Source organism: Solanum lycopersicum, chromosome 12 (assembly GCF_036512215.1).
Source record: "Solanum lycopersicum chromosome 12, SLM_r2.1".
NCBI classification, from domain to species: Eukaryota; Viridiplantae; Streptophyta; class Magnoliopsida; order Solanales; family Solanaceae; genus Solanum; species Solanum lycopersicum.
The window spans coordinates 64,179,848-64,194,473 of NC_090811.1; the positions used below are offsets into that span (position 1 = coordinate 64,179,848).

The 14,626-nt window shown below is 33.7% G+C and overlaps 1 protein-coding gene across 1 annotated transcript; it reads right to left on the minus strand.

The window, feature by feature from the left end:
• Positions 1-346: 346 nt before the first annotated feature.
• LOC101261207 (COP1-interactive protein 1) lies at positions 347-3,864 on the minus strand. The gene is made up of 3 exons (XM_010316196.4): positions 3,809-3,864; positions 3,123-3,311; positions 347-2,762 (listed from the first exon to the last, which is right to left on the minus strand). Exons 2-3 carry the CDS (start codon positions 3,223-3,225, stop codon positions 565-567), a joined length of 2,301 nt encoding a protein of 766 aa, XP_010314498.3. The 5' UTR covers positions 3,226-3,311; positions 3,809-3,864; the 3' UTR covers positions 347-564.
• Positions 3,865-14,626: the final 10,762 nt, after the last annotated feature.

Genomic DNA, 14,626 nt, shown 5'->3' on the forward strand with positions numbered 1-14,626 from the left:
TTTGAGATCTAACATAGAGCTGCTGCACATGATTGTGAGCTTGTTTAAATTTTAAATAATACTCACACATATCTATAAGTCCTCAATTTAAGTTGACTAAATTGGTTGCTTGTATAATCTGCACAAGTCTCAATCCATGTTAATAAATTATAAGGTCACAAATCTCGAGCAAAACAGAAAAAGATATAATAGTCTTCAGTATTAGGAATAAGCTAAAGCAACAGTCACAGCAACAGAATAAAGTATTGTTCTTAGTTTACCACTCGGTTTCTGGTATCTGAACTGCGACCCCAACTAATTCAGATTCTAGCCGCGTAAAATGCCAAACATTTTTGTGGCACATTGATTAAGAAATAGGATTGTGTTGAGTAATAACAAACTTGGTTATATCACACATTCATATGAAAAGTTTGTCTAAAGATGATGATAATTCACAAGTGCCTACTGCTGCTTGTTATAACAACAAGAAAGAAATCAAAACTTACACTAAACATGTCGAAGTTGTTTTACCTTGATCATGATTTTTCGACAAACATACAACTAACAATATACTGATGAAGAATCCTAAAGGTTCTTTCTGCTGCCAAAGACAGAAAGTGATTTTTGGTAATAAACAGAACGACTTCGATGGTAATCAATCCAAATACATAACTGTCGAATAGCTTCCCTCTTTTCCTCCTTGAGAGCCAACATACTATCGTCTTTTTCCTTTATCATTTTCTCCAACTCCCTAACCTTATTGTCTGATTTCCAAACCTTCTCTCTATACACTAATATCTCGGCTTCCTTGATGTCCAACTGTTCAAGTAAGCAGTCTAAATCATCTTGTACATGTACTATTGCTTTGTTTTTCCTCATAACCCAATCTTTTACAAATTTCAGCTCACAAGAAACCTTTGACATTCGATTAAAGAAATGACCAGTACACTCCTCAAATTTTAGAGCTATTGTGTCTAGTGAAGCCAACGTATCGTTTGCTGTCAGTGTCATATCCTTAATGCCTCGAACCCCAACTTGTAGCCTTGAATTTTTCTCTTTTAGATCATTATTTTCTTTCTCGTACGAGTCTCTTGTTTTTTGATACCACTCCTTGTTCTCAAGGTGCATTTGCTCTGCCACACGGATCCTCCTGCTCAAGATTCTCAAACCATCTTCAAACTTCTTACGCAAATCTTCGGTCATTTCTTCTATTTTCTTTTCAGCACTTTGCAAATTTGATTTGGAATCTTCTAACCTGATCTTCATTTGTCTATGTTCCTCATTAAGCTTCTTTATAATATCTTCATTTTCTCTTATTGACTTCGCCTGATCTGTGATCTTCGTGGTCAAATCGATGTTTTTCTTTTCCATATGAGTAAGGCTATTGTACGAGTTATGTTTATCTTTCTCAAGCTGTGACAGCAACAGAACTTTTTCAGTTTCCTCGGTTCGTAGCTGCTGCTGAAGAGTGTTGATTTGTGTTGCCATAGCTGAATTCTCATTCGTGTAGGCCTCGTGTTTCTTTTGAAGAGTTGACATCTCATGTTTCTTCTCTAATAGTATGGTTTCCAATTCTTTCATCTTATCGGTTAGCTCCTCTTTTTCTAACTGGGAACGATGAGCTTCTTGGTTTATATCCCTTATCTGCTTTTCCAAGTCACTCTTTTGGCTGCAGAGTGAGTCTACCTCCAATTGTAAGCCTTCTTTCGCTTTTAATATCTCCTTCTCAATCGAAGAGGCGCTTGTTAGTTTCTCTTTTAGATTTTCAATCTGGAGATGACATTCGGATAGTTCTTCATTTTTTTCTTTGAGTGACATTTCTACTTCTGATTTACGATGGCTCGTGGCTTCCAGCTCTTGCTGCAGAAACTTAATCTTTTCGTTTAAATCCTTAACTTCTACAGTTCCCTCGTGGCACTTCTTTTCCAGTGACAACTCCAGCTCGCGTTTCTGATTGTTGAAGGACTTAAGCTGTTCATTCCTTTCAGTATGTAAAGAATCCAACTCTTGCTGCAGAGATTTTGCCTGTGCCATTAGATCATCAATTTTCGACTTTGAGTTAGTCTGATTTTCTTCGAATCTTGTAAGAAGATTAGAAAATTGATCTGATTTCTCTTGAAATGCTGCTTCCATTTGTTTAAATTCATTTGACTTGCACGTAAACTTCTCTCCGAGTTCTTTCTTTTGTACACATGAGGTTTCAAGCTCAATCTTCATCATCTCAATTTGATCCTCTAATGTCTTTATCTCAGCCAATCTCTCACTCTCGTGAACCTCGTATTTCTTGGTAAGAGACAAGATATCTTCTTCTTTTTCTGTTAGTTTCTCCTTCAACCAGGCAGATTCATTCATCAACTTCTCCGTCATGCTATTTTCTGTGCCTTGATTGTTCAAGCCCTTGAAAAAATCTCGAGATTCTGGTTCTTGAACAGAAGATGTTGGTGAATCAGGTAACGAGTCCAAGTCCAAACTTGCATTTTCGTGATTTGTAGTGTTTGAAAAGTATGAGGTGCCTTCGCCAGCAAACTGCCACGGGGAATGATATGCTTCGGAATCTGAAACTGAAGAAGATGAAGATGCAGCATCGTCCCCGGCTTTGGCACAAAGATTATACTTCACTTCTCCTTTGAGATTTTCATACTTAGCATAGAGTGACTGGTATTGTTTATGGAGATCATCAACAAGTTGTATAAGTTCTGCTCTTCTCCTTGTGTTCCCCTCTCTACTTCCTTTGTTCATACTCTTGCTCAGCTTCACAATCCTTTTTACCTTGTTTTCAATCTCTGCAATAAACAACAAACTCTTTGAGTCACGACTCTTGACAACAACAACAACAACATATCCAATGAAATCTCACAAAGTTAGGTCTGGCGAGGTAGAGTGTACACAGAACTTACCCCTACTTAGTGGAAGTAGAGAGGTTATTTCCAAAAGACCATCGGATCAAGTCAAACAAATCATAGTAGTGATGAAAAGAAAACGCGACAATGAAGAAAACATGTCAACTAATAGTTTGTTTCCAAAAGACCCTCGGATCATGTCATAGTAATTGAAATTGTACTCAATTTGCCTCTACTAAGCTAAACCACAACCCCTCATAACATTGTAAGAGAACTGAGGCTGTTTTCAAGTGGAATAGTTACCTATTTTTATGCCTTTCATCTGTGCTTCTTTTTCAGGATCCATATGAATCTGAAAAGCCTTCAACGAACCCTTCAAACGTTGCTTCGCCATCTCTGCTTCCATTATTTTCAAAGGGAAGTACCACTTAAGATTGAACGATTGCTAGCGTCAAAATGACTGATCCATCTGAGACAAAGGACATCCAGGATCTGCAATAGCTCATTTAGATAATGTACATAACTCAATTCCAGCAGCTAATAACATAGAAAATTGCCCCTTGAACGCGAAATACTTTGTGCACTAGACTTCCGTTTAATAACATAAAAGGTAATTATTGAACAAGGATTGCATGGTCCAAACTAGTAACATACATGGAAGAAAATCCAAGCACTCATATTTTTTGATTAATCATCCATGCATATTCGAATTTAATGCAACAACAACAACATACGCTATGTAATCACACAAGTGAGGTACACATCTGAGGGGCGTGTACGTAACTTTACCCCTATACCTTGTGAAGGTAGAGAAACTGTTTTCAATACGTACATGAACAGATCTAATATAATTAACATTTGAAATCATGGATGTACAAACATAATCTCTCATTAATAATCATTAGGATTATTCAAACTTTATCTTTATTTGTCCATTACAACATAGAAAATGCAGAACAAAAAGATTAAAAAAATATTTAAATTCTTACCTGAAAAACTGTGAGGAAATGGAAGAATAGCCATTTGCATTTTCTTAACATGTGTAGTATCTTGAAACTAAGAGGAAATTTCAGTTACTTTTTCTACCATGATATTCTATGGCTATTAGGCATCAATAATCATCGTAAATATATTTTACAGTAACGTATTAGACATTATTTTATCTATAAGATTCAATCGGTAAAATTAACAACGGACATATTTAACGGACCATAAAATGTAAATAAACGTTATACGAAACAATAGTTTATCTAAAAAAAATTTGAAAATTTTGGGAATTTATTTAATTTTTAATTAGTAAAATAAATATATTATTTAAAAACATATTTAAGTAATTTAATTTTGAACTAAAGGACATTACATTTAAAATATAAATGAATTAATTAATTATTTAATAAAGCACTGTTGATAGTTACATGGTGGCTCGACGGTGTTAAAAAAAAATTGTGTTTTAGACCTCTAAATTTAAGGGGCCTCATTTTAAATAATAATAGGTTATAAGTTATTATTTTTTAACAAATATTTAATACTATTTGTAGAAAAAGTAAACTTTTCATGAAAAATGAAGGAATTATTAGATATTTGACACATTTGGAGTACTATATATCATGAAAAATAATTTAAAATAAGAATGATTATATTATCAATTGAAAACTAGAAGAAATCAATTATATAAAAGTTATTAATAATTCAAGTTTAAGACCCCGTTAATTTTTATCTTAGGCCACAAATATGCTTGAGCCGCTCTTGAACTATTGCAGTAACAAAAATACATACAAAAGAGTCCTGATACATAATAATATAGTAAATAAATTAGGAATAGTAAATGGTTTAGAATTTGTTATTTAGTATTTATGTCACGACCCAAAAATGGGCGTGATGGCACTCGTCTTATCCCACCAAGCCTAAAACTCAACTATTACGATAAAAATGCGGAAAATTTACTATCAACTTACATTATACCCCAAAACCTGGTTGTCACGTGTACAAGCCTCTAAAGTATTATAATTGAATCAAAAGAGAATATAAGTCTCATATGATATTATTTCTAGAGTAGAACAAGATCATAATTAAGGAGCTGCGATGGAAACAGCTACCTGACAAATCTCCAAGAAACCTCAGACAAGGAGAAGGGAAATATCACAAAGTCCGGGCTAGTAACCTACAAAAAAAATTTGTAGTAGCAAGGGGAAAGTACCAAACCACAGGTACTTAGCAAGTAAACCTCTAAACACAGGCTAAGGGGATGAAATACGGGTACTCCTACCACCCCCAACCGAACCTCCACAACTACAACCTGCATTAAAATCAACCCAACCTAACAGCTCACAGTTTACATAGCACGTAGCTCAATAACAACAGTTAGACAAATTACATATCCTCAACAACAACACTTTAGAAAATTACATATCCTCAATAACAATACTTCAACAAACTACATATCCGCAATAACAAGCTCAATAATGATCAATCACAAGTTCCGCAGAAAGGCAATCAGAAGATCAGCAAAACACGATATCAAATTCACTAATGATAAGTATGTGCAATGCAATGGAATGCAATGTCAAGTATAATGATGCATGTCTGACCCAGTGATACACACCCGCTGTCTCTCAGTCCGAGACCCATGGGGGACATATCTGTCCATGCATCTGTCGCGGCGCACGACACGACCCTCGATATTAGTAACCATCGCGACGCGCGATACGTCCCTCGAAATATAGTATCCATCGCAGCGCGCGATACGTCCCTCGAAATATAGTATCCATCGCGGCGCGCGATACGTCCCTCGAAGTGGTACATCCTCTTAAGTACCCATTCTTTCTCAATGCACATAACACTTGTCACAACCAATGCCTTAGAATAATGCAGATGACAGGTTCACACAAATAATGAGGAGACAACCATTTTCATAACATCGCACAATTCACAACCACAAAAACATGAAGTTACATCAACAATGATTCAACAAGCCTTCAACCCTTTCTCAACACAACACACATAAATAATTAATCACATTGCCTTTTGTTATCCCTATTTTTTTCATCATTAGAATTAATCAATGTGGACAAGTCAACCCATCACCAATCCCGTTACTCCCAACATATACCACAAGGACATACACGCATTTCATACACTTAACAAGAGTTTAGAAATCCACTTGCCTCAAATAGTCGAACAATGACTCCAAAACTTGAGCCTTCCTCTTTTTGTTGACTTCCAAACCAATAAAATCTATTCAAATAAATAACCACGATATGATTTCGAAACTAACAACATTCATATTGCTATATCTCTAGCTTACACCCAAAACTCATCCAAATTTATAATAAAATTTCTAAATCTTTATTCCAACCAATAGATCAAATCTCATATTTTATGAATTTCAAGTTTAGGGTTAAATCTTAATTCTCCGAATAACATAATTATAATGATTTTTATATATCATAATGCACCCACTATTTAACACATATCTCAATATATCAAAACTTGAATCCTAATATGATAATCAAATGAAAATAATTAAAGCCGAAACTAACTGCCCAACACATCAATGGCGGACTACAAAACTATCTGCTGAAACCACTTATTTTCAATGTTCAAATTCATATTTATCGTTCCACTATTAATAATCCTAATCTTGGAATAATCATTGTCCAATGATTAGGACTAATCATTGTCTAATGATTGAACCATAATACTTATACACATTTATAACCCCAAGTTCACAAGTTCATATATTAGTATAAATTATACACGTTTTAACCTAAAAATCTATTCCTAGTTACACAAAAATTTAATAGAAAGGATAAGAATAATTACCTTGATATCTCGAGATAAAAATATGGTTGTTTCTCCTCCTTTTTCCTTTTCTTTTCTCCCTTTCTTTTCTTTTCTTATTTGCGTTTTTTTTTCCACAGATCGTTCCTTTGTTTCTTTCTCATAAGCCGTGTGCGGCTTTAATCTATTTAGGGCACTTTGCCCCTTTTTTAATTATTTTTTTATTTTATTTTATTTATTTGATTTTCTTTTTTTTTCATTATTCTTAGCAACAAAATAATCCTTTATTAAATCTAAAAATTATGTCACTCATTCTTATAAGTCATATAAGTTATTTACAAAATCTACTAAAAAAGTTAATATAATAATGCTGGTTAAAATTTCTAAAACGACTAATAGGATCATTACATTATCCACCACTAAAAATCATGTTCATCCTCGAACATAAAGTAGGAGAAGGAAGAATAACTAACACAACCAAAAACTTGAGGTATGATTTTCAAAGTCGTGTTCATCTCTCCAAGTGGTCAATTCATCTTTAGCACATACCATTAAATATCAACTACCAAGAACTGAAGTTTTGAATGAAACTTCGGAAGATTTACATATCACGCCATAAACCAACCAATGAACCCAATCTAAACTGAAACCCACTGGAACATAACACAATCATCACAACAAATCTTTTCTTACATAACAAGGATAACGTTCCTGAATCCATACCCACTACAATCTAAAGTGAACCTAGATCAACGATCACATACACCTATTACACAAACCATCATAGACCTTATCAAGATTCCCTTGTCACAATCTAATCTTTTCATGAGCTTAAACTATGAAATCTGATCTTTAGACATCGAATACTCATCAAGAGATAATCAAACATATCTAATCCAATGAAGAACAAGATCAAGTAAGCACCCTACAAATGGTATACACTAGGATGCAGAACCTTTTACAACACTGTCGGATAACCATAACTATTCATGAAAGCTCTTTTGTAAGTTCCCATAAGTAAGGATGTGCATATAAAAATAGTGATATATTTCTAATTTTTCAAACAACACCAAATATGCCATAACCGAAGTGAACAAGTCTAACCAAGGATCCTACCCTATCAAGAAGACATAAGAGGATCGGTACATCCGATCCACCACTAGGAATCCACCCATAGATGTAAAAAAACGTGGGCATATGCAATGAATCATACTCCAAATCATGTCCGAAACGAAGTAGGTGGTCAACTTAAGAATATACGAAATCAAGGTCGAATAACACTAGATACTTTCTCCATAATTCTCATATCAATATTTTCATTCATCTGACTACATCCCTCAATTTATTTATTTATTTATTTAATTTTTTTTCACCCAAAATCAACCAGTCTGATCTCCATTACAATTTTACACATGCTGGATTTGCCAAACCCTGTATACTTCTCACAGTACTCCATCAAAGCCAACACTATTAATATTAACAAATATCATAACCACACCAACCATTTACCTTACTTTCACACCGTCATTACGTATCACATTCTCCTTAGCAAGCACATTGTAGTCTCCAAGACTTTGAACCATGGTTTCTTATCTTTCCATTTAAGCGTCCCATAATAGATATAAGTCACACCCAAGACCGATAACACTAATTTCAAATCTATATTTCTCCTTTAGGGTAAAATAATTAAGTCACACTTAATGTCAACTTCACCTAAACTTTCACGTACCATTTTCAACCACCATCTATACCATCATTTACCTCATGCGATAACTCAAAGAAACCCTTGATCACTCCAATATTTATGTATACTATAATCTCATAACCTCTACTCACCATAAAATGCCTATGTAACACAGTATAACAATCTATTTGTCTCGTCAACAAAATAATTTTAATCCCCTCCAATCCTCGTTAATCATGTAAAACTATAGGTCCACACTATTTAACATCCATTTGTTACTTAATCACATTCTGAACAATCTAGCTCGATATAACCATGTATAATCTTCCTTACGTCATTTATTGTAACCCAGTCAAAACTTAATATTTAGAAAAGTTAATAATAAACCCATAGTAAGTAGGTGCCGAACTAGTTCACATCTCATAGTCATATAAACTCAAAGGCGAAATCACTACAACCATCACCTCCGAATCCAATGTTTGTACGAGAGGTCTTATTATTCCTTTGCCTTTCTTAAAATCTTTCCACGACGGAAATTTCAAATAACTTGAACTCTTCAATACACCATAATTTTTCTCCTTTTTGCTAACTCACTTACCAGTCTTTTTTTTTTTTTTTTGGCCAACAATATGGGAAACCTTAGGTATAACAATCAAAAGTAACCAAATGTACCACTCAATTTTTAAGTCCTTCTAAATGCTTCATACTCAATGTGATCGATCATTTCTTACCTTACCAATTCATACCTTGACAAGATACACTATCACAAATCTAAACTTGCCATGTAAACTTGAAGTTTTGATCCTAACCATGTAACACAATCCCATTATCTTACAACATTAGCTCATACATATAAAAAAAATTACTTAACGTATTTTAGCTTATCATTGATCGCCTCTTTATTGACCCTACCATATCTTTTTCTAAAAATCTTATCATACTCCTTGCCAACTCAAAACCACAAAACAACTAATCATCATACTCGAGTTGAAAGTCCGTATACTCCTTTCTCAAGTTTTATCCAATAGTTTTTTTTAAAAATCAATCTATTGATCTTGCGACACTATATTATATCGTAATCTGGAAGAAACAGGTAAAATCACTTGTCTCTGAACCCAATTCTCCAGATTCCTCTGAAGATACATCCTTAACCCTTGCAAACAAAGTAAAATAGCCTAGTTTTAGCCTTGCTCTGAAAGTTAAACTATATACCACTATATCTTTCCGTTATGGCTCTAGCTCCTTTCAATTTTATTCGATGACATCCCCACTCCTTATAACAATTACCATAAAACCCCACTACTTATGAAATAGAAACAACCATAGCCTTAGATACTCAAAATTAATCATTACCAAAAAAAATTCGTTTCAACCAACACCCGTATCATATAGTTGCATTTCAATCATAATGCGTCATAAAATCTTATATCATCATGCTTAGTTTGTCATTTCCCTCACTACGAATTTAGCCTCGCCATTAACATGACAATCCAAACCTAGCTATGCCAACCATCCAAGGTACTTACTCAATTTATATTCACTAAAATTCTCAATTACCTTCACACAAGTATACTTTTTGAGACTTCCTTTACTTATAAGATTATCATCCATATGTCCACTTCCATGGAGTTTACGATGAAATCAACACTCATTTTCAATCCACAAAATACATTTCACAACCTGAACATATCAATATCATACCAAAGATCCACCACTAAAAACTTCCTTATAAATAATGCTTAACATATCCATCCGTATTAACAAGCTAGTTGGTTTCTCAAATATGAATTCAATACCACATCTTACCATATGAGCATGTAATACAATATATAACTCCTTAAGTAGTTAGTATTTGCACTTAACATCAATGTATTCATTTTCTTATACCACTAGTACCACATTGTGAAGACTTTTAAATCCACCATTAGAACACATCATACCTATCGAGAAGATCATATCCAAACAGGTCACACATTTCTACCCATCAAATAGATGTTAAGTATTATCATAGTTCCATATCTAGCCCAAGCTATATGAATCCTTTCATAGTTCAGGTCAATATCAAAAGTAGCACACTCTATAACTCCAACCAAGTAAGCATCGATACTACTATAGTAAAAATTCTAACCTTAATTGGTGCATCATTTTCTAAGAATTCCATTCATGTTATGATAACTTTACTGATTATAGTTTCCAAAGTTACAACTCAATTATCTAGTCATCCCTTTAATCACCCCACTTCCAATTGTTAACCACTCTAATATCGTATATACCACACAAGTACTAATCATTTTACTAGGATAACTAAACTTATATAGCCCCTTAATATTTTTTTTTTATTTTTATTTTATTTTTTTAATATTCAAAATATAACCACAAATCCTTTTCATAAGTATATCACTTCCACTTTAATACCAGATCTAACATCAAATCAATACACGACATGCCAATGATTCACAAAAGGAACTACGCACGAGTCATCACATAAATGAGAACGAATAGAGTGAAGCGATAAGAATCAAAATGGGACCAAGTACGCACAATAGAATCCAAGAAGTGAAGATATTTCCTAGAAGTCACTACAGCCTCTCGAAGATAGGTACAGACGTCTCCGTACCGATCATCGAGACTCTATTTAGACTCGACTTGTACACACGTGAGACCTATGAACCTGGGGCTCTGATACCATTTTGTCACGACCCAAAAATGGGCGTGATGGCACTCGTCTTATCCCACCAAGACAAGTAAGCCTAAAACTCAACTATTACGATAAAAATGCGGAAAATTTACTATCAACTTACATTATACCCCAAAACCTGGTTGTCACGTGTACAAGCCTCTAAAGTATTATAATTGAATCAAAAGAGAATATAAGTCTCATATGATATTGTTTCTAGAGTAGAACAAGATCATAATTAAGGAGAAGAAAGTCTGCTGCGATGGAAACAGCTACCTGACAAATCTCCAAGAAACCTCAGACAAGGAGAAGGGAAATATCACAAAGTCCGGGCTAGTAACCTACAAAAAAAAATTGTAGTAGCAAAGGGTGAGTACCAAACCACACGGTACTTAGTAAGTAAACCTCTAAACACAGGCTAAGGGGATGAAATACGGGTACTCCTACCACCCCCAACCGAACCTCCACAACTACAACCTGCATTAAAATCAACCCAACCTAACAGCTCACAGTTTACATAGCACGTAGCTCAATAACAACAGTTAGACAAATTACATATCCTCAACAACAACACTTTAGAAAATTACATATCCTCAATAACAATACTTCAACAAACTACATATCCGCAATAACAAGCTCAATAATGATCAATCACAAGTTCCGCAGAAAGGCAATCAGAAGATCAGCAAAACACGATATCAAATTCACTAATGATAAGTATGTGCAATGCAATGGAATGCAATGTCAAGTATAATGATGCATGTCTGACCTAGTGATACACACCCGCTGTCTCTCAGTCCGAGACCCATGGGGGACATATCTGTCCATGCATCTGTCGCGGTGCACGACACGACCCTCGATATTAGTAACTATCGGGGCGCGCGATATGTCCCTCGAAATATAGTATCCATCGCAGCGCGCGATACGTCCCTCGAAATATAGTATCCATCGCGGCGCGCGATACGTCCCTCGAAGTGGTACATCCTCTTAAGTACCCATTCTTTCTCAATGCACATAACACTTGTCACAACCAATGCCTTAGAATAATGCAGATGACAGGTTCACACAAATAATGAGGAGACAACCATTTTCATAACATCGCACAATTCACAACCACAAAAACATGAAGTTACATCAACAATGATTCAACAAGCCTTCAACCCTTTCTCAACACAACACACATAAATAATTAATCACATTGCCTTTTGTTATCCCTATTTTTTTCATCATTAGAATTAATCAATATGGACAAGTCAACCCATCACCAATCCCGTTACTCCCAACATATACCACAAGGACATACACGTATTTCATACACTTAACAAGAGTTTAGAAATCCACTTGCCTCAAATAGTCGAACAATGACTCCAAAACTTGAGCCTTCCTCTTTTTGTTGACTTCCAAACCAATAAAATCTATTCAAATAAATAACCACGATATGATTTCGAAACTAACAACATTCATATTGCTATATCTCTAGCTTACACCCAAAACTCATCCAAATTTATAATAAAATTTCTAAATCTTTATTCCAACCAATAGATCAAATCTCATATTTTATGAATTTCAAGTTTAGGGTTAAATCTTAATTCTCCGAATAACATAATTATAATGATTTTTATATATCATAATGCACCCACTATTTAACACATATCTCAATATATCAAAACTTGAATCCTAATATGATAATCAAATGAAAATAATTAAAGCCGAAACTAACTGCCCAACACATCAATGGCGGACTACAAAACTATCTGCTGAAACCACTTATTTTCAATGTTCAAATTCATATTTATCGTTCCACTATTAATAATCCTAATCTTGGAATAATCACTGTCCAATGATTAGGACTAATCATTGTCCAATGATTGAACCATAATACTTATACACATTTATAACCCCAAGTTCACAAGTTCATATATTAGTATAAATTATACACGTTTTAACCTAATAATCTATTCCTAGTTACACAAAAATTTAATAGAAAGGATAAGAATAATTACCTTGATATCTCGAGATAAAAATATCGTTGTTTCTCCTCCTTTTTCCTTTTCTTTTCTCCCTTTCTTTTCTTTTCTTATTTGCGTTTTTTTTTCCACAGATCGTTCCTTTGTTTCTTTCTCATAAGTCGTGTGCGGCTTTAATCTATTTAGGGCACTTTGCCCCTTTTTTAATTATTTTTTTATTTTACTTTATTTATTTGATTTTTTTTTTCTTTTTTTTTCATTATTCTTAGCAACAAAATAATCCTTTATTAAATCTAAAAATTATGTCACTCATTCTTATAAGTCATATAAGTTATTTACAAAATCTACTAAAAAAGTTAATATAATAATGCTGGTTAAAATTTCTAAAACGACTAAGAGGATCATTACAATTTATATAATTCATATCTAGTAAACTAATATAGATGATATTATAATTCGTGGACAGTAAACAAATTGTCATTCTATGAATCAAAAAAAGTATAGTGTGTTACATTCACTTTAGAACAACTAAATGTCTTACTAATTAGGTTTAATGAGATGAGTTTTATAATATACACAAACAAGAATCGATCAAGACTTTAGATTACTACAGTAAAATTGTTGGATTTTAAAGGTGTGAACAGGAAATGAAGAGTTGTGACTCTCCTGATGCCGAAGGGTTGTGCCCTTTATGAAATGTTGTGTCCTTTCTAAAGGATTGTGTTTGAAAGATTGTGCCTTTTCCAAAGTATTGTGACCTTCCTGAAAGGTATCTTCTTTCCAAAGAATTGTATGATATTATTTTTGTCTAGTCTCAATGTAGAATATATAAGTTACATAAAGGAAAACGTCTTTAAATAACTTGCATTTTAACATTAACAACGCGATACATGCAAGTGTTTATTTATTTCAGGGCAAAAATACAAGTTGGACATGTGGAATAATCAATTTTCTTCAGTAACCATTGTTTGATGCAGTCTGTATGATATTAGTGTCTCCATCCAAGTGTCTCGATGGACTCTTCATGCTCGAATTCTACTTGACATATGACTCTTAACATCCAATTTGATTTGGCTTAAAATGACCTTTGTTTTGAAAAAAATATGGAGTATGAAAACAATTTCAATACATTGAATGACCATAATAACTGAGAATTTTGGTATCTTATTTTGTTTGAACGTTTAAGTTTGTGTATAATCGTTTTGTTTTAACATTAAAGAAAAAAGATGCGGTGCAACAAGAGAAATTCCCTGTTTTAATTGAATCTAATGAATGAGTTCTTCTATAGTTTGTAATATCATAGAATCAATCCAAACTATTATTCAAATGACTTAACAAGTACTTTCGTCCCGCTAGACTATGATATGAAATTTATTATCTTGTGATCCCCTCTTTTAAGTTGATGCTTGTTAGTAAACAAATACCAACCCTAAAATACGTATGGTCCATCGTTTCGATGGATTATTTCATTTGTTACTCTTGATTAAACTCATCCATCGTCACCAATATGGAAGGTTGAGCAACGAGGGATTCAAATTCCCTGCATATAGAAAAAAAGATTATCAACATAATTTGTTTCGACAAAGATCACAAAGTTAAGAAAATAGAGAAAGGTGAATAATATATTGTTCTCCATTCATAACTTTTAGGGTGCTATATTCATCTTGCCACAAAGTGTTATGAAGGAGGTGGATCAAAG

Coding starts and splice junctions, on each gene's coding strand:
- LOC101261207 (XM_010316196.4), bottom strand. CDS start 3,225: ATGGAAGCAGAGATGGCGAAGCAACGTTTGAAGGGTTCGTTGAAGGCT. Junction 2,763..3,122: donor GATGAAAGGCATAAAAATAG/GTAACTATTCCA, acceptor TGTTTATTGCAG/AGATTGAAAACAAGGTAAAA.